This window comes from Nannospalax galili, unplaced genomic scaffold (genome assembly GCF_000622305.1).
Source record: "Nannospalax galili isolate Female #2095 unplaced genomic scaffold, S.galili_v1.0 scaffold806, whole genome shotgun sequence".
NCBI classification, from domain to species: domain Eukaryota; kingdom Metazoa; phylum Chordata; class Mammalia; order Rodentia; family Spalacidae; genus Nannospalax; species Nannospalax galili.
In genome coordinates, this window is record NW_008355419.1 from 1,341,008 (window position 1) to 1,365,450 (window position 24,443).

The 24,443-nt window shown below is 50.9% G+C and overlaps 2 protein-coding genes across 2 annotated transcripts; one reads left to right on the top strand and one right to left on the bottom strand.

Annotated features, from left to right (window-relative positions):
- The first annotated feature begins 114 nt into the window (after positions 1–114).
- On the top strand, positions 115–14,131 carry Rer1 (retention in endoplasmic reticulum sorting receptor 1). Its single transcript, XM_008852642.3, has 7 exons — positions 115–288; positions 4,074–4,161; positions 5,646–5,750; positions 9,045–9,144; positions 11,110–11,188; positions 12,642–12,777; positions 13,472–14,131. The coding sequence occupies exons 2-7, from the start codon at positions 4,081–4,083 to the stop codon at positions 13,559–13,561; spliced, it is 591 nt and encodes a 196-aa protein (XP_008850864.1). The 5' UTR covers positions 115–288; positions 4,074–4,080; the 3' UTR covers positions 13,562–14,131.
- Pex10 (peroxisomal biogenesis factor 10) lies at positions 13,680–19,986 on the bottom strand. Its single transcript, XM_008852641.3, has 6 exons — positions 19,828–19,986; positions 19,226–19,306; positions 17,916–18,322; positions 16,470–16,645; positions 16,249–16,384; positions 13,680–15,465 (listed from the first exon to the last, which is right to left on the bottom strand). Exons 1-6 carry the CDS (start codon positions 19,931–19,933, stop codon positions 15,397–15,399), a joined length of 975 nt encoding a protein of 324 aa, XP_008850863.1. The 5' UTR covers positions 19,934–19,986; the 3' UTR covers positions 13,680–15,396.
- Positions 19,987–24,443: the final 4,457 nt, after the last annotated feature.

A 24,443-nucleotide genomic window follows, 5' to 3' on the forward strand; every position in this document is an offset into this window, starting at 1 on the left:
GCGGAGGCCAAGGCGCCGGTGCGGCGTGGCGCATTTCCGCCGGCCCGCCCCTTCCGCCCGGAAGACCATCCGACAACGGCCTGAACGTCCACACCGGAAGCGGAAATGGTTGGAGCTTGGGCCCCGCCCCGCGGCCATCTTGGAGGCTGGAGGCGGTACCGCCGGACGGAGCGGAAATTCCCGTGCAGCTTCCCGGAGCCGGAGCTAAGCGCTGGCTGCCGCCCTGCCCGCCGTCCTCCTTCCGCTGCCGTGAGGGAGACCGCGGCTCGGCTGCAGCGGAGCAGCGAGGTGCCAGGGGCGGGCGACGAGGCGCGGGGCTGGCGGGCGGCGGGCCTCTGCCTTCCCAGGGCTGTCAAGGCCACGGGCGGGCGGGGCCGGGCCGCGCCACCGGGGCCGGGGAGGGGCCGGGGCGGGGGGGGGGGGGCCGCCGCGTTCCGGCCCGCCCTGGCCCCTGCGCTCTGTCGGGCCTCGGGGCCGCCGAGGAAAGGGCCCGAGAGTCGAGACGGCCATGTGTGGGGTGTCCGCTGGCCCCATCACCGCGTTGGGTTTCGGGGCGCACGTGTAGATTTGGAATTGAGCCTCAGGGAAGTCGTTACTGAACGGGCTGAAGGAGATCTGGTTAAATGGCCCGAGATTATATGGTGCCATAAGGCAGTAAAACCTCCTCACTTCCTTGGCAGGATCGCAGAGGGTAGAGGGCTTCGGACCAAGAACCCCCATGACTTTCCCTTTCATCCTAAGAGTAGAGACTGGTTGTATGTCTTGGAACTGCTCTAGTCTCTGTTGGGTTTTCGACTCATAGTGAGATGGAATTCCCATAAGTTCACAAAGGATCCTCAGTAATCAGACTCTGTCCCTTGGATCCTGGTATGTGTGGGTTGCCTACAGTGGAGGTAGAGTGTGAAGGCCTGGTGGAGTTCTACCATCATACCCAAGAGAGGGAGGAATTACCCTGGAGTGTGGCCTTGGAAGAGCTAGGTATGGTCCGGAAGGCCATGTCAGCAGGACAGCTCTGTGGGCATGCAGATGCACAGAGCTTCCTCACCTCTTCCAAGTTCCTAGTCCAAGTTCCTAGGTGGATCATGGAAACCAGCCACTGATGGGCTTTGGAACAAGGAATCAGGAGAACGTTCCATGCAGCTGCTGATGTGATACATTTTGTCTGCCTTAGAATGATTTTTATCTTGCTTCTTTGTGACTGAGTGCAAAGCAGTTTCACTAGGTTTGTAACAAGCTTGCATGCAGGTGGTGACGCCCATCCACGAATCAGGAAAGGGTTCCCTACAAGTGCTTGCCTTCTAGGAGGAGAAAACTGAGAAATCTACAGAAATGGATTGGAAAACAGTTGTTACACAAAACAAAAACTGGGTGGTGTGACAGCTTAGGCAGCCAATATAATGGGCCTCTCTGACCTTTAGTTTGACTGGAGAGAAGAGGGTTGCACATAGAACAGCTGGTAGGAGGGCTGCTACCCTACCCAGGAACAAGTCTGACATGTTGAGGGGCTGGTACACGTCTGAGCAGGGCTCCGAGGGCTCAGCACAGGATGCCATTTGCTTGTCATAAGATCCCTTTGAGGAAGGCAGTGCCGGACTCTTATTCCATCTTCCAGATCCAAGCCCTAGGCATTCTTACAGTTCTAGGTCCTACCACTAGGAAGTGCAGAGCTGGGATCTGAAGCTGGCAGTGGGACTCCAAAGTTCGCATTCTTAATCTTGTTACGCTGCCTCTCTGGTTGTTATTGGCAGTGAGTTTAATCAAGATGTAGAGCAATGTTTGTCAGATAATCAAAAGTTGACTAATGTGTTTTTGGTAGGTTTTCCATTCATCATCTAACCTAGAGTAAGGAACTTTTTTTTTTTTTTTTTTTTTTTTTTTTTAGGTCTTTAGAGACAGAGTCTCCCTGTAGCTCCAGCTGCCTGGAACTGGCTCTGTAGACCAGGCTGGCCTCGAATTCACAGAGGATCCACCTGCCTCTGCCTCCCGAGTGCCACCATGCCCGGCTAGAGTAAGGAACTTTAAGCAGTCAGCTTAGTGTACATACTTTAAAGGAAAAGCCCGGCATTTTCTTATTAAATATTTTTATTTATTATTATTATTTTAATTTTATGTATATGAGTGTATTGCCTGCATGTATGTAAGTGCACCTATGTTGTACAATGCCTGGGGCGGTCAGAAGTGGGTATCAGGTTCCCCTGGAACTGGAGTTACAGAAAGTTGTTAGCTGCCTGTGGGTGTTGGGAACTGAACTCAGGTCCTCTGCAAGGGCAGCCAGTGTTCTTAAGCACTGAGCCATCTCTCCAGCCCCAGTATTTTCTTTTTAATATTACTCTTGTTGCCTCAATTTAAGCATGTGTTGTAGTTGTAAAACACTTTGGTAACTGTAAAACAAGGGAAAGTTTGCATGTACTATAGGGTGAAAGATGAGACTTAAGGCAGTTTTCTACAGGCTGGGTTTTGGCCTAAGTGGGATGGCCAGGTCCTCTGTAGGTAATGCGGTCTGATTTAATGCCTCTGTAATATGGAATCCCACATGAAGTGTAAAAATGCACCTGCTGAAAGGGGGTGGGAGCCATAACTGGGCTCCTCAGTCATTGTGTGCCCTTAGTTTATATCACTCTACTGAGACCAAAGGGCATTTTGGTCTTTTGGACAGCTTGGAATTCTGTACTCAGTAGACCCAGGAAACGGAGTTTTGTTCACACTTGTTCCATGTTCTTACTGCAGACTGGCCTGAGGAGCTGCTGAGAAAACTAGCAGATTACCCATTTGCCATCCAGGTCATCTCATGAGGCCTGTTGATTTGTTTGTTCAGAGGCTGTCCCCAGTGTTCACAGTGAGCGTGGGCTCTAGGTGTTGGACTAAGCAGGTGTGAATTTGGGTTCCAGCGCCACCTCCCAGCACAAGCTTTTGTAGGCCTGTTTTCTCATTCTCTTTGGGAGCATTGAGACCAAGCTAAGGCTTGCCAGGTCTGCCTGTATGTCCAGTGTTTATTTATTTATTGTTTTTGGTCTTCTTAAGACAGGCTCCCCCTGTAGTGCCAGCTGGCCTTGAACTCAGAGATGGGCCTGACTCTATTTCCTGAGTGCTGGGATTAAAGCTGTGCACCAGCGCTCAGCTTTATGTGTAGTGGTTTTTTTTGTTTGTTTGTTTTTGATCCTTTTGAGACAGGGTCTCCCTGTAGCCCCAGCTGGCCTGGAACTTACTATGTAGACCAGGCTGGCCTAGATCTGCCTGCCTCTGCCTCCCGAGTGCTGGGATTAAAGGCGTGTGCCACCACTATGCACCTGGCTATGTGTAGTGTTTCAAAGAACCTTTTTCAGATGCCTAAACTGAGACTGACCATGTGGCCAGAGGGTTTGCTGAAGGCCTGTCAGCTGCTCAGCACAGACAAAACTAAAGCACACTTGAACTAGTTTGTTCTCCTCTTCATCCTGTTTGTAGCAAAGGGAGTTTGGACAGGTGCTGCCCACAGATTTGAGGGGACATGAGGTTTGCCCCTGGCATCACCTTTCAAGGAGGATTGATGACAAAGACCCTGTCACACAGCAGTTTCTTCAAGTCCATATCTGGAGGAGCTGGTATCAAGCTGGGTCCTGAGTGCCAGGCCTATTAGTAGCAGAGCTGTTGCCTGACCTTAGTCTGCTGGAGGTTTGTTCCTCATCTATGAAATGAGGGTAATGATGCTCTTCTTGGCTGTCTGGGAATTCAGTGGGACAGTATATTTGACCTTTGGAACCTGTGTTCTCACAGGTGAATTCTGCCTGGGATCCCAGCAGCTTGTTGAAATAGCCAGGAGCAGATAGGGTTACCTTCAGTTGCTAGATAAGCAACAGGGACATGGATAGATGGGCTGCCTGTGCGCTCTGTTGGCAGAGGAGAGGACCTGACCCTAGGAGGACAGCCAGGGCAGAACAGGGAGAAGACAGGTTGCTTGGTAAAAATCCAAGAAATGCTTTGGATGCAATGTTCAGTATTGAAAAAGATCTTGGCAGATTGGTCATTATAGGGCAACATTTTCATATCCTTGAATGTCTTTTATTTATTTTTAAAGTGTTTTGTATTTTTCTCAGTTACAGAATGTCTGAAGGGGACAGTGTTGGAGACTCTGTCCATGGGAAGCCCTCAGTGGTGTACAGATTTTTCACACGGCTTGGACAGGTTTGTGGATTTGTAGATCATTAGTATAAATATTTGAAAGAGAAACTGTGGCTCCTGACACATGTTCTTGAAGGGTGAGTTTCCTGCATTGCTCAAAGAGAAGCTGAGCTACAACTTGCTCTGGGCCAAGGCTTGTGTTCTCAGGCTTGGCTTTTCTTCTCTGTGAGTGCCTGCTTGCACACATGTTCCAGAAAGGTCAGGTAGAGGACTCTAGAAGATGGGGGCCACATGTGGTCTTGGTGATGGTATTTTCTGTTGTTTTCTCTTTCTCTTTAACAACCTTTACAAATACTAAGATCCTCCTTATCTCTGGGTGATGCAGCAGACAGGGTGATGACCCTTGATCTGCTCTTTACACCTCCTGCCACCTGCATCCACTCCTCCTGGCAGACCTTACCCCTCTTTTGCCTGCACATGACTGTTGGTCACTGCTCTCTGAGTGTGTGAGCATTTTACATTGGCCCAGGTTGATGTAGGGCACTGTGCCTGTGGCTGTGTCTGAGGCTGGTTTTCAGAGTAATGGGGCCTGACATTTACTGTGTCTAGAAGTCTAAGTCAGTGAGCTGATATTTTGACTCAATTAAAAATGTATCAGACTTTTAAAAACACAGCATATGAGGCTGGGCATGATGGCTCAAGCTCAAGTCTTTAATCCCAGCACTGGAGGCAGAGGCAAGCAGATCTCCCTGAGATTGAGGCCAGCCTGGTCTACATAGTGAATTCCAGGTCATCTGGGGCTATAGGGAGACCCTGTCTCCAAAAAAAGTAGCATATGGTAAACCTGATAATTTTGAAGTTGCCTGGTGGGTGGGTACATCTTAAATACATTTTATGAATTTGAAAATGCTCATAATTTTTAAAATTAAGTTTCTCCAAATTAAAATGTAAAGTAGATCTGTGTGTACCTGAAGCATGACGTGTTCATAGAAAAACCAAGTTTTCCTAGTAATAATGTCTGCAACTGCTTTGGTATGTTCACATGCACACTCTGGCTGCCAGCAGTCAGGTTGTGACCAGCCACCTGGCAGTGGATGTAAACAGGGCCAGTACAGGCCTGCTGGGCCAGTGCAAGGCTCCAGGGTCTTGAGAGAAGCACAGCATGGGGGTCTGGGAGACACTCCTTGGGAAAATGGGCTTTGGGGTGGGATGAGCCATGCATCCTGTTGTATGAGATGGTAAGTTTAAGATGTCTGCTTTCTCCTTTTCAGTTCACGTCCTCTCTTTGGGTTGAATTTGAGCTATATATAAACACAATGTTTTATGATTATTTTAAAGTATTTTTGCTTAAGAAATTGACTCTGCTTCAGAAATTATTGCAAGTCAACCTTGGATTTATTGTAGTCACTGCTTTGTGCTAGAATATATTATACAATCTCTTGCTCTTTGAAGTAGCTTTTCTTAAAATTGAAGCCAACATTTTGTGCTACAGTGGGTACAGTGGGAGTTTCTGTCTGACCTCATATCTTTGAATTGCTGTCTTGTAGATTTATCAGTCCTGGCTGGACAAGTCTACCCCTTACACAGCTGTGCGGTGGGTTGTGACACTGGGCTTGAGTTTTGTCTACATGATTAGAGTTTACCTGTTACAGGTAGGTGTGGCCTGAATGACAAGACTCAGCTGTCTCTACACTGAATGCTTTTGGTTGGGATATTCATCTGATGTACCTTTTAGGACATGATCTGCAATAATTGCTTTCAGGTGAATAAAAGGTACGTCCAGCTATATGCTGATTACAAGAAACACATATTTATTTTGGTTCCAAAACAAATAAGGGATAGCAGAGGAATGGGAGAGGAAATGCCGTGCAAACGGTACATCGTCACATTTTATCTAATTTATTTAGTCTGAATATGTGCATGTGTATGTATGTATGTGGGCATGTGCATATCATGGCATGTGTGTGAAGGTCAGAGTACAACTTGAGAGAGCCAGTTCTTTCGTTTTGCCATGTGGGTCCCAGGGATGGAACTCAGATTGCAAGGTTGAGTGGCAAGCACCTTGTGCTGGATACTTCAGTGTCAACTTGACACACCTGGGTAGAGGGAGCCTCAATTGGAAGAATTGCCTCCATTGGACTGGCCTGTGGCCTTGTCTGTGGGGTAATTTCTTGGTTGTTAAGTGATGTGGGAGGGCCCAGCCCAATGGGTGTTACCACCCTGGGCAGGTGATTCTGTATTGTATAAGAAAGTAGGTTGAGGGGCTGGAGAGTTGGCTCAGCAGTTAAGAGCACCCACATGGTGGCTATGAACCGTCCTTAACTCCAGTTCCAGGGGAATCCGAAGCCTTCTGACTTCCGTGGCATTGCATGACGCGTGTGCACTCAACATACATGCAGGCAATACACTCATACACATAAAAAGATACATATATATATATTTTTTAAAAAAGCAAGTTGAGTAAGGTGTGGTGCTGCATGCTTTTAATTCTAGTACTTTGGAGGCAGAGGCAGGAGGCTCTCTGTGAGATCGAGGCCAGCCTGGTCTCCATAGTGAATTCCAGGCCAGCTAGGACAACAGGGAGACCCTGCCTCAAAAGACAAAAAAAATAAGCAGGTTGAGCACCAGCCAGGGAGCAAGGCAGTAAGAAGCATTCCTCCATGGCCTGTGGTTCAGCTCTTGCCTCCAGGTTGCTGCTCTGAGTTCCTACCTTGGGCTCCCTCAGTAATGAACCGTGACCCGGGAAATGTAAGACAAATAAATCCCCCCCCCCAAAAAAAAATTGCTTTCAGGTTAGCACCAAGTGTAAGAAGTTTCAGTGACCATTTTAAAATTTTTTAAATTTTATGTGTATGAGTGTATTGCCTGCATTGCATGTATGTGAGTGCACCCGTGTCGTGCAGTGCCGCGGAGGTCAGAGGAGAGCTTCGGATTCCCCTGGAACTGGAGTTAAGGATGGTTCGTAGCTGCCATGTGGGTGCTGGGAATCGAACCCAGGTCCTCTGCAAGAGCAGTCAATGCTCTTAACCGCTGAGCCATCTCTCCAGCCCTCAGTGACCGTTTTTTAAGGAGGTGTGTTTGCAGTTCATCCTGCTTTATCTGTTCCCTACCTAGGTTCCCAGTGTGTCCTGGCGAGTCTTGCCCTTGCCCTGTGTCTTCATTTGGAGTGTCCTACTCTGTATAGCTGACTCTGTGGTATCTGCTAACTTGCTGTGTGCCTCCTCCTGGGGCAGAGGCTCAGGCACAACTGATCCCTGAATCTTTGGATGAAGAGTTATAAACTTTGGGCGCCGTGAGTGACTTTGGTACTCACGGAGGTTTAGCTGTGTCTGAGCTGCTTCTATGAGACTGAAGGGGAAAGTGAGGTTGGAGCATGAAGTGGGGTAAGAGATGGATTGACTTCAGGCACTCAGGCCTCTAGGCTGTGTGTGGACATCTTGGACAAGTGGCTTCTGCTCAGGCTTCTTGTTTGGAGCTTGTTGCTGTATAGTGAGATGGTTGGTTGACCCTTGCAGACCTGGGTTGGAGGCTTTTCAGTGTTTGTAGGTCCAGAGGACAACAGGTTAAAGGCCTCATCTTGACTTCTCTGGAGCCATGAATGGTATTTCCTCATTGAAAGCACACACCTTCTTTCCTGGTGTTTTCTAAGATTTAGGAGGACACCAGGATGTGAAGCAACACATTTATTTACTGGACTGCTGGATGCATCCACTACTATGTGAAATTTTCACTTAAACTAAATGTAAAAGCTTATCCCTATTTTCATTTATGAATTTCTTCCAGTGAGTTAACCCAACATTGGTTTAGCATGAAGGTGGTAGACTTCTCTTCCTGGTTTGTTGTTGAAAGACTTGATCTGTGTAGGGTGTCTGAAATTAGTGTTGAATTTCTGTTCATTGATACTTGCTTGATTCACGAGTGGAAAGACTGGCCTAGCAGCCTTGCGTAGGGTGGGGTGGGGTGCACAGGTTAGTTGCATTCTGTTCTGAACTGGATTTGTGCTTGGCCTGGCATTCCTCAAGGCCTCGCTCTACAAGGTGATAGCATATGCACATTAAATTGACTTTTTTTTTGAGACAGGGTCTCCCTGTAGCCCCAGCTGGCCTGGAACTCACTATGTAGACCAGGCTGGCCTTGAACTCCCAGACATCTGCCTGCCTCTGCTTCCCGAGTGCTGGGATTAAGGGTGTGCACCACCGTGCCCGGCCTACATTAAATTGACTTTTTAGCATCTAGTTGTCCCACATGAAAATTAGGCAGAAGGATTTCCTCTGGTTTATATGAGAAGTTTAGACTTTTGAGGTGGATGACGCAGCTCTGGTATCTAACAAGGTGCGCTTGCTTGATGCTTCAGTTGCTGCAGTTCTTATGTCTCCTTGGGAAGGCTTGGCTTCAAAACATTTTTCTAAACCTCATTCTTGATTTCCTGATCTTCTGGTTCTGAATTTCTTCTGGAAAGTTTAACATTCCACAGGAAGTGGTGTGAGTTGTCTGCTGTCATGTGTGTAGTAATAATCTGAGATTCTGCTTTAGATACCATGAGAACCTGTTTGCTCAGAGCAGGTTTTTGTGACAGGAGCACACTCAAATGTCACCCAGGTGCCCAGCACCATGCCAGCCCTGTAGTGCAGGGCGGTGAGTCTTTTGGGAAAAGCTTCCTTTGTGACTCACTCCTGGTCAAGAGCTCGTGGCTGAATGTCACATGTATTTGACTGGACCCTTGAAGAAGCTTGTTGTTTGGGCCCTGGGTTGTCACAGTAGTATTAAGACCCACAAAGTAAGTTGAGGTAAATGGTCATTGTCGACATTGATAACGGTCCCTGTCACTTCACCTTGAGGAAACCGTGTGCTTTGCAGTGCAGCAGAGTATCACGGTGTGACCTGTGAACTGGCGTGGACTGGTGGTGGCTGGGCTGCTCATTGACGCTGGCTTCCTTCTCTTCCAGGGTTGGTACATTGTAACCTACGCCTTGGGAATTTACCACCTAAACCTTTTTATAGCGTTCCTTTCTCCCAAAGTGGATCCTTCCTTGATGGAAGACTCAGGTACAGCAGAGTCCATGGGGGTGCTGTCCAGATGGTACTGTGCTTCTGTGTCCTTAGATGATGGTCCCACGGGCCTGGGGACTGGGCTTCTGGTGTTTACATGTACTGTGATGTCTGGATCAGGACAAATTTGTCTGTAGAATGACTCATTAAACCTGTACAGTTGTGAAGAGATTCATTCTGCTCTCCCCATTTTGCATAGGAGGAGACTAAGGCATTGGGGTTTATGTAATATATCCTAGGTCACATTCCAAGTTGGGGATAGATGAGCAGAGCAGATCTGCCTCTCTGCTTCCTGCCTCAGAAGTCAATGTTAGGCCCCCTGTCATGTGATCAGAGAACTACATGGACAACCAGCATAGACCACTAGGCCCCTGGGTGCCAGTACCCAGGCTGGACTATGGGCAGTGGGTGCTCCCTGGTATCTGAATTGAAATATTCTTGGGTGTGTTTTTGTGCCAGACCCATGGGGCTCATGTTGCCTCCAAGTGAGGCCAGCCTGGGGGTGTGACTGACAGATGATGAGCTATTTCATCCAGTACACCTGCTGCCTCTGTTGGAAAGCCAGGCACAGAGTCTGCTTTCCTGGGGGAATTACTCCCAAGAATGATTTCAGATTGGATGGCCAGAAGCCTGTCACCATCCTGAGGAGACTAGAAGATAACTAAGATCCTAGACCTGAGTATCTTCATATTCAATGGGGTAGATGGGAAGAAGCCTAGCACTTGGTGGGACTGATGCACAAGGCTAGCCCACAAGGCGTTTTTAGAAAAGGATGCATAGCCTGGCCTGCATTTTTTCTTTTCTTTAAAAAGTTTTAAAAATGGGGCTGGAGAGATGGCTCAGTGGTTAAGAACACTAAATACTCTTGCCGAAAACCCGGGTTCAAGTCCCAGCACCCACATGGCAGCTAACAACTGCCCATAACTCCAGTTCCAGGGGATCCAACAGCCTCTTCTGTCTTCTGTGGGCATTGCACGACATATGCAGGCAATACATGCATACACATAAAAAAATTAAAATAATATTTTTAAAAATATATTAAAAAAAGTTTTTATTATGTGTGCACTCCCCCCTCCCCCCGACACACGTATGCAGGTTGGAGAACAACTTGAGGAATTTGGTTCTCCCACCATTGGGGTGTCAGGGATTGAACTTGGGTCATCAGGCTTGGCAGCAAGCACCTTCTATCTGCTGAGCCATCTCACTGGCTTCCTTTTTATTTATAGAGACAGTGTTTTGTGTAGTCCAGACGGGGCATGATCGTGCCATCAGCGTCCCAAGTGCTGGGATTATAGACACGTACTGCTGTGCTGAGCTCACATTCTCTACTGCTTGTTTTATGTGTCAGTTTGTCCTTGTTTTCTTTACAGAACTTCTGTATAGTACAACAAATGAAAAATCTGTGAATTTGAATTTTTTTTACTGCATTTAAAATGTATACAAGTCTTACAAAAAAGATATTCTTGCCGGGCGTGGTGGCACACACCTTTAATCCCAGCACTCGGGAGGCAGAGCAGGTGGATCCTCTGTGAGTTCAAGGCCAGCCTGGTCTACAGAGTGAGTTCCAGGCAGCTGGAGCTACAGGGAGACCCTGTCTCAAAAAGACCAAAAAAAGTCTCTTGAGTATGCTAAAGTGACAGATTAGTTTGTAACTGGTTGTAGACCCCACACTTTATCTCTTAAATCATGTAAGTGTGAGCATGCCTTTAGTTCCAGCACTCGGGAGGCAGAGGCAGGTGGATCTCTGAGTTCAAGGCCAGCCTGGTCTACATAGGAAATCTAGGCCAGCTGTGGCTACAGGGAGACCCTGTCTCAAAAAAACCAAAAAAAAAAAAAAATCATGTAAGTATATGTTGCCATGTGTGAAGCCTACTAGTTCAAAGTGTATAGGGAACATTTGTGAGTGTGGGGAGAAATCCAAGAGACAGATACTTCATCTCCAGTTGACATTCTGTCTTTCAGACGATGGCCCTTCGTTACCAACCAAACAGAATGAAGAATTTCGTCCCTTCATTCGAAGGCTTCCAGAGTTCAAATTTTGGTTAAGTATATGTTGCCATGTGTGAAGCCTACTAGTTCAAAGTGTATAGGGAACATTTGTGAGTGTGGGGAGAAATCCAAGAGACAGATACTTCATCTCCAGTTGACATTCTGTCTTTCAGACGATGGCCCTTCGTTACCAACCAAACAGAATGAAGAATTTCGTCCCTTCATTCGAAGGCTTCCAGAGTTCAAATTTTGGTGAGCTGGTGTTTTTATACATGCAGATATTTTACACATAGTAGTCTGTGTGGAATAGGGGTGACATTTAGGCACATACAAAATGTGCAGTGGTCGGGCTTGGCATACCCATCCCTGTAGGCACTCACCATTGCTTTGTGTTGGCGCACTGAAAATCCTCTTAGCTGTTTTGAAGTAAGTCCTGAATTGTGGCAGTGGAAGTCTTTTCTGACCAGTCCCAGCTTATGTCCTCAAGGCTTTTGAAGAAGATGCTCGGGCTCAAGGGTGACTGAGGAGACTGGTATAGACTCAGTTATGGTCTGATTAGCGTTGACTGATTAGAAATGAGAATTTGTGCTTTGTTGCTTGTCATGTTCATTTACCCAAAAGGTGACGGCCTGGCTGGGCATGAGGGGTGTCACGGGCTCTCTGGAGAAGACTGCCACATCTTAAGCAGGTGTCTGCTATTGGCTTAGGGCCAGTGCCTACCCTTTGGAGGGTTGGGTCTTCTGCAAACCAAACTCCATGGAAGTGCTGAAAGAACGGGGAGTGTGATGAGGACATAGAAGGGGAGGCGCAGCTCATCTCACCTGTCAGGGCCAGGACTGTGACCTCTTGACCCGTCTCCTAAACCCTCTGCTCCTAGGGCACTCCAGAGCCTTTGTTGGTCAATAAATTGAATTAGCAAACTGGTTCTTTGGGCTACATGGCTTAATGCTGCAGTTCTGGTGCTATATGTGGACATAGAGTGAGATGTTGGAGTGTGGGGCGTGATCTGGGAGAGGAGATGGAAGGCGGGTAAGACCAGGGGCACTAGACGCCCCCAAAGAACCTGAACTTTGTTCTGTAGGAAAGGAAGAGATGGGGTTTCAGGAGGGAGCACAGAGTCAGACTGGTGAGATGGTGGCGGCAGTGCTGTGTGATGGGGTGGGAGGGTACTGCTTGTCCTCAAGCTCCCAGCGTCAGGCCCAGGGCCTGGGGTGCTGCTCTGAATGGCAGTCCAGATAGCAGACATGAGGTGCATCTGTTCTGTTTTTTACACTTTGTGTGAGTTTAAGCAGACTTAGCTTTCAAAGGACTAAGAGGAGCATTTGCCTGTGTGTCAGTGTAGCACATACACAGACCACAGGCAGATACCACATTGCCCTCACATAGGGAGCCGTCTCTGCTGAGCACCTGTGCAGGCAAAGGCAGGAGTGGCTGTGGAGGACGCAGGTGGTTGGCAGGTGCCTGGTCTTGCCTAAAACAGTGCTAATTTCTCTCTCTGTTTTAAGGCACGCGGCTACGAAGGGCATCCTTGTGGCTATGGTCTGTACCTTCTTCGAGGCTTTTAACGTCCCAGTGTTCTGGCCCATCCTGGTGATGTACTTCATCATGCTTTTCTGTATCACAATGAAGAGGCAAATAAAGGTAAAGATGGCAGCACCATGCTGTGCCAAGATTGTAGTTACCAGCCTGTTACCACGGTAGCCCTGGGAAAGCATGCGCAGGTCTGTGTTGAATAGCAGGAGCTGGTCTTAGTGCTGGGCACTGCCTCCTGTGTGGTGACTGACCTGTGCTGTTTCTGGCTGAGGCCAATGAGTGTCCATCAGCAAGCCCTCTGTGGGAGCAAATGGGCCTTCCTTGGAGGTTGCTAGGAGCTGGGGAGGAAAGTCTTGCATGGAGCCAGGTCAGGCATGTGCCTGTCAGTACCCAGTGGCTCTTCTGATTCAGAGTTCAAGGTTCTGAGGCTGTCTGCTAGAGCGTTAGAGCACGCCCCCAGGTGGTCTGCTAGAGCGTTAGAGCACACCCCCAGGTGGTCTGCTAGAGCATTAGAGCACAGTCCCCAGGTATAACTGGTGCAGCTACAGCCTTTTTGTCCCCACCCCCCACTCTTCCTAAATGGAGGCTCATGAAATGCTTTGGGATGGATTTCAGACAGACGTCTAGTGGGTCAGAACTATTGAAGGTTCTGCAGTGGGGACACAAGAAGCGCACTGCTGGCTTCCTGATTCATTTGTGACAGGCAGAAACAATTGAGGGGGTGCCTTTGGCTGTTCAGATCTAGGGAGAATGGTTGAGCAGGAAATTGAAGTAATTCAAGTTTGTTTGTTTGTTTTCCCAGCACATGATTAAATACCGGTACATACCATTTACACACGGAAAGAGGAGATACAAAGGGAAGGAGGACGTGGGCAAGACATTTGCTAGTTAGAAGCTGGACTGAATCTCACACGTACTCAAGGACGGTTTTGAGCCATTGTAACAATGCCTTTTTCTTCACATAAAGTAGTTGATTATGAGGAAGTTGGATTTTCTTTTTAAAAGGAGCCTCAGTGATTTGTGTCTGAAATATCAGGTTCTTGAAGAAACTGGCATTTAAACCAAATTGCATTGATTTCTTTTTCAGTGATGTTCATGTGTTTCAAATGGACAGAGTTGTAGTGAACCACAGGCTTGGGAAGCCAGGCCCGTGGCAGCCGAAGGGAGTGGGAGGGAGGATGGGAGTGCAGCTCTGGGGAGCTGCCTTCCTGACCACGCCGCGGCCCATCTCCGTGCCAGAGGGACGTGCCAGCCTGGTGCTTGTGTGTGAAGAAGAATGTAACACTTCAAGGTGATTTTCACGTAACTGTGGGGTTCTCGTGCCAGTTTCTGAATCTCATCTCCTAGAGAGGTTTCTCAAGTTGGCCTCTATCATAATGACTCAAAACTTTGTTCTTAACTGCCATGATTGCTTTTGAGGGCCTGGGATTATAAATATATATATTTTAATTGTTTGAGACTATGTTGACACATTCCTTTGGTACCTTGAGTTTGTTTCGCTTTTGACTAATTTAAACTTGTTCTCATGTAAAAACCCCTTGAAGGAAACAGAACTGGCCAGAGCACACCAGATTTGTGGGTTTGACACAGGCTTTTTACTTTCTAAAGAGAAACCAGAACCTGCCACTTGTCAAACTTTTTGATGTGATAAAAATAATAGTCTTAACATTTACTAAGTAACTTTTAAATCCCGACTTTATTAAAGAACTATCCCCTATTTGTGTAGTCTATAGCACAAGTCACTGCAGCTCAGCTTTCTACAGCTGTGGGAGGGCACAGAGCAACCTGGGGTTCTAACTCTGGACAGCTTTGTTCACACTTTCCATGCTGTTTTCCTCACTAGTGCTCAGGCCCAATGTGTGATACGTTAGATGTATCTGGCCAAAGCAGTATGAATTACAGATGAGGTGCTGCCTGCATGGTCATGTTCCAGGTTCCCACAGAGACTGTCCTGTGGGGGGGTCTGTGAATCTGCTGTGTACCAGGAGTGGTCCAAGAGGTATGACCCCTGTTCTCAACAAGTTGACTGGGAACATGGTGATGTCACACACCATTGCTGATTGCTGGGCTTCAGCCCCACTGACCAGTTATAGCCCGAAGGTTCTTTTACTGTACTCAGTTCAATGAAATCCTTAGTTCCATTTCTGTGGAATTAGTCTAAAGATGTGCCCCGCTGTTTCTGGCATGAATTAAAAAAACCTGGAAATGTCAAGTACAGGGTTGCAAGCTGGAGACAAGCCAGGAGGGAGCCAGACACAGCAGGACTGTGGGTGAGCAGGCACCCACTTGGGTCTGCAGGGAGGCTCATCATGCTCCTTCAGAGGGATGGGTGTCTGAGTGTATGTGGGAGTTGGTTTGTAGAAAGCTTCTCATTGAAGCTGGCTCTGCCAGGTGGCAAGATGACTCAGAAGTACAGGTACTTGGTGCCAAACCTGACAACCCGAGTTTGATTCCACAGTGGAAAGATAGGACTCCTGCCAGTTGTTCTCTTGAGTTCTACATAATGCATGTGTGCCCCCCCCCCATAAATGTAAAAAAGGAAACAGTCTGCCACCAGTGTTAGGCTAAGATGAAGACATTTTCCTAAGACAGGAAGTAGGTGTCAGGTCTCAGGAGAGGTCCTGGCCTTGGGTGAGTGTGGGGCCTGAAGCCCATAATTTCTGTGCAACCAGATTCTCAGGATAAACTGCTTCCTCCATCCACTTCCTGTTGATAATCTGCTGCTGATCAGTGGTAGTGCCGCAGGTAGACCAGCTTCTGGGGAGGGAACTTCTCCCTGCAGAGGGGACACTCTGTCTGCAAGGGAACAGGTGGATGAGTGATGTCACATCACATTGGCCGTCCACTGGCTGGCCCCAACCCCCATTACATCTCCTCCTGTTCCACACGTGCATGGCTGTGTCTTCTCTAACTCCAACAGAAAACATGCTTGCCCAGGGTCTGGGCCTATTACTGACACAGCATAGATGTGCCCACCCACCCTTTACTTCTATGAACCTTGGGTTCCTGTGGCTGGTCCTGCTTTCTTTTCTGACTGACCTCTGCTATGTCCGCCTAGCACCCCAGGCTGTAGATGGCTTTTAGGCCTATCAGAGACACCAGGCTGTGCATGCTGTTCTAATCTCTTCTAGGTTTTTCTACCAAGTCCAACTCTAGATGAACCCTGGTGCTACCTTTTCCTCTGCCTTCTGTTTGAAAAAGGAGGGCACAGCTCCACACTTAACACTTGGGAAAGCACCCACGATGCGGACTGCTGACCTGGGAGTGCTTCTGCAGTGTGAATGCTTGTGCTCCCAATCTTGCAGCCTGGGGTGTCCACCTAAGTGCACAGAGTGCTCCAGGAGGCAAGACAAGCCTGTGAGCCAAGTGTGACCTGATCTACATACTCGCCATGTGCCTGTCCCGTGTATTCTCCCAAGCTCCAACAGGGAGGACTGTGCACTGTAACCTGAATATGGCTCATTCTTCACTAAGAAAAAGATGCCCACCTAACCAATCCCTAAGTCAAGGAGAAGGTTTGGTGGGGTGGGGGGGCGCAGCACAGTTACCAAAGGTTAAAGGCTCAGGTGGCACACACACCTTAGTATTGCACCACTCTGTGATACACTCCCAGCAGAAGAGGTGGCCACAGGGTGTGGCTGTGGAGTGTCTGCGCTCCTCCAGGCATAGGGTGCATAGTGGGGTTCTGCAAACAGCTCTGTCTTCCAGGGAACGCCTATGGATGTGAGGACAGAGCCCAGATAAGAGCACCTTTAACAATCCTCAGGGCATGCCCAAGGCACCCCAAGTCCCCAGCACACCTGCGGTGGGAGAGGTTTCGGTGCAGCCTCCACTCCTTCCGGGCTCGCTGCTTCTGCCTAAAACTGTACAGTTGTAGCCCCATGGAAAGTGCCAAGTGCAACAGCGAGATGAGCCCCAGTAGTCGGTAGCTTGTGCGAGCCCTCGGGTCCTCTCCAGGCAGGCGGTGGGTGCGAAGCTGTTAAGGCAGGTGACCGCACAGCCATCAGGATCCTCATGGGAGCTGGTCTTCTGTTTGCCTGAGGGTCCTATGTTCAGCCATGCCTCCCCTTAGCACTGGGAATGTCCAGAAAACAAGAACCAGGGAGGTAGGTTCAAGGAGTGAGGGACCTAGCTGTAGGTTAAGTTTTGGGTACTGGAAGGGAAATGGCTGAGGATTCTGTAGTTGTCTGAGAACCATCTCCTAGGGAGAAAAGGAGCCTGAGGAGGAGTAGGGGTGGGGACAGCAAGTGAACCCAGGACAGGCAGATGATGTTCCCTGTACTGAGTCATCTTTGACACTCTGGCCACCAGGGACACTGTCCTAGCCTCCTATTTTGTATCATAAGAGCCTGCTGTCTTCCACTTCTTATCCCTTCCCACTGGAAGGGAAATGAATGTGCTAGGTCACATTTCGGACAGGAGCACCAAAAACAGCAGTAGGTAGCAGGTCCTACAGCAAGCCTGGCTCTGCTGCCTGGTGCCCAGCATTCAGCAGCCACTGGGAAGAGGCACAGCTGCTTGCACAATTCCTGCTGGAGAGAAGGAGCTCACTGATAACAAGTGTGTGAGCACTGAGGTTAAGGCCTCAAACCAGACTCCAGTTCTATGGTGGAGTCCTGATTCCTGACTATGTGTGGGAAGGGCAGTCTGGCTGGAGGGGACCTGGGAATAAGGGAGAGGGAGTGCTGCCGAGGTAGGGTCCCGGTCAGGAACTTGAGCAGCTCTGGTGGGGCTGGGGCTGAACACAGAGGTGAATGACGGGAAGCAAGGGTGTCGGTAGAGAGCCGGCACAGACCAAGGGTAGTGGTGAGGATGTGGTTACCTGGGCCACTGTAGGAAAATTCCTTGGACCAAACCTCAAGACCTTATCTTTCTGTTAAGGCTGTTAGATGATAGAGTGGGATGGGCCAGGACCCAGCTAGTGTCCACACTTGGTACTATACCAGGTGCTCATTCCCCCAAAAGCAGTAAAATAGGTGTTGAAGAAACTGCCACGAAGCTGGACCAAACATGCTGGTTACAGGAAGAAAAGTGCTTCTCTGTTGTCCCCTCTGGGTTTGTGAAAACTTACGTCCCTGGGTCTTTTAGCAAAATGCAACTGAACCAACCCTACTTTTCCCAAGTAGAAGGTTTGGGTCCAGCTTGGAAACACCTGGCTGTGATGATGTCATCAGCATGGGTCCCCAAGGGCTGAGGCTGCTCAGGAACCCACACCATGCAGTAGCCCCTGTGGCACTGCTACTTACATACGTGATCCCTGCCAGCCTCTTGGCCAGGTGGTAGAAGGCACCATGGATGTAAAACCAGGCAATGTGGAGCCGATGGAGGCAGACGAGGCCCTGTCTAAGGACAAAAACCGCCTGCTGGAGTGCTCTCCTCTGCTGTTCAGTCAGGGTGGCTGTGTGGTGACGCACCCAGCGCCGGGCCCCTGACCAGCTACGCCCACCAGACACCAGGCTGCTCTGTGAGGTCCGTGTACCATCGCCATTGGCCTGCAGCTCCTGCTCCAGTGGCAACAGTGCCTTGTCCAGCAAGTACGGTAGAACAGCATGCAATGCAACCAGCACTCCACGACGGAACCCGGAGGGCACATGTCGCCGGGACGGGTCCACTTGGATGATCCCAACATACTCCTCTCCAAGTGTCTGGTAGCCTGCAGATGGATCACACTGGTGAGGGCCCAGTGCAGGGCTGGGATCCCAGGGCAGCTTGCCCTCAGTCACCTTTTGTGCCCCAGTGCAGGCTCCTATAGTCACCCTCTCAGGCTGTTACCCATGAACCCTAGCCAAAACCAATGTGACTTCCCCCTGGGGTTTGGTCATGGCCAGCAGACAGCCTGTCCCATCTGTGCCTGCACCACACAGAGGGAATCCTAGCCTGTTGAGGGAAGCAGCGACTTTGGCTACTTGCTCTGCCTGTCCAGAAAATGCTCTTTGCCCTGGCCTTTTGTCCTAACGAGCTCATCACTTCCCAGGATGCCTTACAATGCAGTCACTTGCTGTCACTCACCAGAGTGCAGTCCATGGGGGCAGGATATCGTCAGTGACCCCCTTCTGTAAGATTGGCACTTCGAATTCCTTGGTGAGTGTTGAGCTGGAATTGGTGACCTGAAGCCCTTCCTCAGAGTGGGGCCATGCAGGAAGGGGTAGGGCCAGTGCCCAGAGGGCAGGGCCATACCTGGAGGCCATCAGCCTTGGTCTGACCACCTCACTAGGGTCTTATGACCAATACCTGTGATTGGTCAGTACTGACTTGCTCCTGTCACCAAGACCAGTCACTGAGAAGTGGATCCCAACAAAACCCTTGGAAGAGTCCTGGACGAAAGTCCCCCGGGGACATAAGGATGCAAGGGGAGCCCCAGCTGAGGGGGTACTTCTAGTCTCTAGAGGGGGTCTCTGGCTGTGCCTCCTGGCTGGCCAGAGCCCTTTCCTTCCTGAGGCTGCATGTAGGTGAGTTCCCGGAGCTGCTCACTCCCTGGCAGCTCTCACTGCCCCCTTCTCTGACTTAGGTGGGTTGTGGGGCCCCTGAGTGCCAAGGACCTGCTGAGCACAGCTACCTGCAATTGTAGTGAGGCCAAAGTAGGCAATGTCTGAGAGCAGTTCGATCTCTTTCCTCCATTCCAGCCACTTCTTTGCACCTGAAAGGAGAAAAACGTTATCTCTGGGGAGGTGAAGGGTCCACTAAAATTAAGGATATCCGTCCATCTCCATATCATCCCCCACCGCCGAGGGCATGTCGAGTCCCTCTTCCCTCTTCCTGAGTGGCCCTGCAACTTCTCTCCCCTTGCCGCTTGAGAACCTCCCAACTGGAGCCGAGTCCGGAAACTGTCCTGGATCCTCGGAGGCCCTAGGAAAGGCAGTCCGGTAGTACCGGAGCACCCCGGAAAGGCAGTCTGGGTAGCGCCAGGGGTACCCCGAAAAGGCAGTCCACGGGGACAGGCAAGAGACCACTTGTCTAGCATCCAATCCCAGCTCTCCAAGCCCCGTCTGTGCGATATGCCTGGAACCTCCACTGCCCCCTGTAAGGGCACCAGCAAGGTCCTCCCTGCAGACGTCTGAGGGGTCAACGCGCAAGCGTCTGAAAAGCACTAAGGACGGCCCGGCGCAGAACGGCTGCACGTGTCCAGCGCGGGTCTTTCCCAACGACCCGGGCGCTCACCAGCCAGGCTGTGCAGCGCGCCACCCGCCGCGCTCCGCAGGCCGCCGAGGTAATACTCATCCTTCTGGGCCGCGCGGATCACCTCCGGGGCAGACGCTCGCGCCATGGTCCCAGTCCACGACCTCGGGCCACAGCGACGCTCCCCGTGGGCGGGGCCTGGTGCGCACTGTGTTCCCCGGCGCGCGGCGCGGATTGCGTGCGTCACGCGGAAGAAGGCGGGGCCTAGGAGAAGAGAGCCTGGGCCTGAGGAGCGAGTCTGGCCATCTGCTGGGGGGGCGGGGTTGGAGTCTGGGGCGGGGCTATGCTGCGATGGGCGGGGTCGGCGCGCGGAGGGCGGAGCCATGCTGGGAGGGGCGGGGTTGACATCGGAGGGGGCGCCTGTTGGGCAGCACCATGCTGGCAGAGGCGTGGTCTGGGAGGGGCCAGGGCAGAGAAGCGGGTCTGAGGGAGGGGTCGCGTGGAGCCTCAGGATGGGCAGGGGCGGCGGGTTCCCACGGTTGTCCCAGGCCTCCTGCTGGTCGGGGTCAAGCCAAAGGTCCCTGAGGACCGTGATGGGAGTGGACTGCCGGAGAGCGAGCCAAAACACCTGTTGCAGAGAGACAGAGCCTGGAAGCCGTGGCCGTCCGTAACGCCCGATTGGCTGCCAGGACACCGCGGGATGGGGAGGAGCCAAAGGAGGAATTAGGGCGGAGGGGAGAGGAAGGGAAGGGGTCCACCCTAGAAGAAAGGGTGTGTGTGGACTCTGAAGAGGCCCCAGCAAGCGTGGGGACATCGGATTCCTGCTCACCTCCGTCGGGACATGTCTCAGGACAGGTTCTTTGCACACTCTGATCTCACCCGAGAGGGCTCAGCTGTGCACATATGTCCCCGGTTCAGTCCAGCGGCGGGAGGCACGTGCCACTGGGACAATTCTTGCAGCACTCAGGGCCGCAGCACTGCAGGCCTGGCCCGTTTTAGGATGCTTGTGTGATTCCACCTGACTCCTGAAGTCCTCAAGGTCCTGGAGCTCCTCCCCTACCTATGCACCCGTTTCCTCCGCTTGGGCCGGGCAGCCCAGATAGACCATTTGGCCCAGGCAGAGAGGCACAAGCTTCTGGCCAACTCAGATGCAACAGTTTGAAATACCGATTCCTCGCAGGCCAGAGCTGCTTGTGTCCTAGGAGGCTGCTTTCCTTTAGACTTAGAAGCTCAGTGCTAGCATAAGCCCATGAGGAGTGGCCTGCTCACACTGCGTACTGTCATGAGCTGGTCCCTGCACAAGACTGCATCTCCTGGATTTTCCTTCTCATCTGTGCAATGGGTTTTAAATCCCAGCCACGAGGAACAAGACTAGAAACAGTATCGAAGTATCTGTTGTTTTCCGGGTAGGGTGGAGGGAGTGGGGGATGGCGGGGTGTCAGGACCCAAGTGTCTCCATGGGCTCAAATCTCAGCCCAACCTTGTCTCCACTGTTGACTGGTTCCTCGTCTGTGGGCTGTGGTTTTAAGACATTGCCAGCCTTTGACGCTTCTCAAGGGGCCTTCCTAATGGACAAAACCCAGGATGGCCAGCAGATGGTGCAATCAGCCCATCTGTTCTGTTAGCTTGGACAGCTAGGAAATATTACCCCAAAGAAATCCTTGGTTATAACACTCTCAGTGTTAAAGTGCACAGATGGGGAAACAAGAGGTAGGAAGAACAGCCCTTGGGGTGGTTTCAGAGAGGGTTGAAGGGCATAATGGGTGGTGACCTCATCATAAGTGAATCAGTTCTCCACTTCCCTTACTGGCCATAGCACCTGAGGTCCCTGTTTGCTGCAATGCCCAAGGGTTCCAGGACTCTGAGGTGGTGATAGGATGAGGGTTCTTGCTAGGAGATGGGTCACCTCCCTTTGCATGAGCCACAGGGCTTCTGGGCCTAAGCCTGTGTGACTAACTCCTTGTAAATTCTTCCTTCCATTCCGAGGATGGGGGACAGGAAGGCCTGGCTCCTGAGGAATTCTGGAAAGGCACAGAGGTGAGGGTCAGAATGGCTGACAGGTCTAGCCCTGTCCTTGGAGATCCAATAATCACCTCCTGAGCTGATTATTGGATCATCACCCAGGACAGCCACCCCAATCTGTGAACCAAATGTGGTTGGCTGTTATCAATTGCAGTTAAGCTCCTTGGCGACACTGCACTGGAGCATCCCTGGGCTGATCTCTGACTGTCCCCTGGGGGCCCTCACCAGCCCCTGTGTCATTGACAAGGCATATCCTTCACATTCCTTCGCTTGCTGGGCCTCAGCTTTCTGGTCTGTGGATGAGGAATAATGACAATTAGCTGGTGTTTATTGATAGCCTACAATGCTAATGCTGAGCACAAGGATTGCCTGGGCCCACACAGAGATGCATGTTGATGATGGATCTGGGACAGGGTGGAATTCTGTATCTCTAACAAGCTCTGGGAACATGGAAGCTGCTAGAACAGAGCCAGTCGCCCCAGGGGCAGTGTTCACAGCTCTGCCCCCAACAAGTGCATTTCTCTTCTCCAGACACTGGATATTTTGTCATTCTGCTTGACATCCTTTGCCAGGGATGCCAGCTCTGGCCAATTTGGTTTTTAATTTAATTTAATTTAATTTTTTTGGCCATTTTCAAGTTCCTGTGTGTGTGTGTGTGTGTGTGTGTGTGCGTGTGCATGCATGTGCATGTGGAGGTTTGAGGTTAATGTCTGAAATCATCCTGGATCACTCCTTCATTGTATTCATTGAGGCAGGGTGTCTCAAACCTAGAGCTCAGCGATATGGTGAGTTTTGTTAACTAGCTTGCTCTAGGGATCCCTTGTCTGCCTTCATAGGCTAGATCACAGATGGGCAGTCTCACCTGCCTGGCATTTACTTGGGTTCTGAGAATCCAAAGAACTCCAGTTCTCATGCTTGAGCAGCAAGTCCTTGGACCACCAAGCCATCTCTGCAGTCCCATCTGGCCACTTTAACTGAGTTCTGCTGGTAGGGAAGCCAGGGGCAGAGTGGGCCGAGACTGAGAGGCCAGGGAATTGGCAGGAAGCTGAGCCAGCGGCCCCACTGGATCTGCTGTGTCCCCCTTCCCCAGGATGTACCTCCCAGCACCATCTAGTGGACTGGTGGACGAGCTGGTGAGTCAGCACAGGTAGGTTGCCCTTTGCCTGAGCCTGTAAACTCTGCTCTGCTCTGAGCAGAGGGCTGGGAGCAAAGATTTACTTTTTGGTGGCTGCTGTATTCAAGCCTGGCATGGTGCCTGCCACACACCTGCAGCTCAGGAAGACAGCATTGCAGCAGGACAGAAGGAAAAGTGCAGTAAGTTCATTTCTCTGCCTGAACCAGTCCTGGGGTCACACTGTGGGGTGCACACCTGCTCTGGAGAGGGGATGTTCCCAGGCAGTCCTTGGACTCCTGTTGCTCCTGCTGTCACCAGGCAGCTGGCCTCCTACGAGCTAGAGGAGGGACAAATGGACTCTTTGCAGGGATGGTGAGAAGGCTCTCTAAGTCCTTCTTGGGTGATGGATCTGGAAGGGCTGCCCCACCACCTGTGGCATGGAAGTCTGTATGTGTGCATGGGTGAGAGCTGGTGTGCTTTGGGAGAGAACTCCAACTAGGGGTGGCCATTCTGGCCCAAAATGGAACCATTTCTCCCCCTCTTCAACTGTAAGGGGGCAGAGGGACCAGCCTAGGAGTGGCTGAGGTACACAGGTACAGGGACAGAGCTGTTAGGGTGGGGCCTTGCCCTTCGGCAGGAGGCCCCTCAGCAGGCGCCACAAACTTGGAGAACTGGTTCCTCCACCCAGGGCAGCTGGCGGGAGACTCTGAGAGCTCACCTCAGCTAGCTGCCCTGGTTGCTGCAGATTGGAGCCCTGGAGGTACTGTAGACACCAAGAGAGGGTGGGGGTATGGGGAGGGGACATGAGGCCCAAGAACCGAACCTGGGAGACTCTGGCTGGCAGTGACCCCCGGTCACCCCAGCCATACCCATGGGCTTGCTGGTGAGGGTAAAACCAGGGCTAGGAAAGCTGAGCCCTGCTTGGGGTTCTGTAAACCTTGGGAAGGGACTCTAGGAAGTTCTAGGGTATAGGCAAGTGGCTGGGATGCTGCCCTGGGCCACGGCTGGGGAGGGGGATTCCTATGCTGGCTAGGTGACAAGAAGACTTGGATTTCTAGTGCCGAGCCAGCCCAGGGCTCTGGGACTTTGGCCATTCTCAGAACATGGAGCTGGGGAACTGAGGAGGGAGGGGCCTCCTCCTGGTCGCAGGGTGAACCCGGGTCTGACTGGTTTTCACCTGCTGCTGAAGTGGGGGAGTCTAACATTGGATGGCAAGACTTTATTGGGGAGGATGAGGGGTTCCTCATATTGTGCCCATCATCCTGAGCTGTGCTCGATAACAAGGAGGTGGCACAGAAGTCCCTAGAGAGAGACCTGGAAAGACTTCCCAGAAGAGGAGATGCCCCTGTCTATGTGGGAGGTATGGCCAGGCAGGCACATGCAGGCCAGGGGTGATGGGCAGGGGACGACAGAATCTGCCTTCCAGATTGTGGGGCAATCTAGGAGAGCAACCATGGGCCCCTTCTGGTTCAGGGTCTTCTGGGAAGAATCTGCCAACCTTTATCAATATGGGGTATGTGAG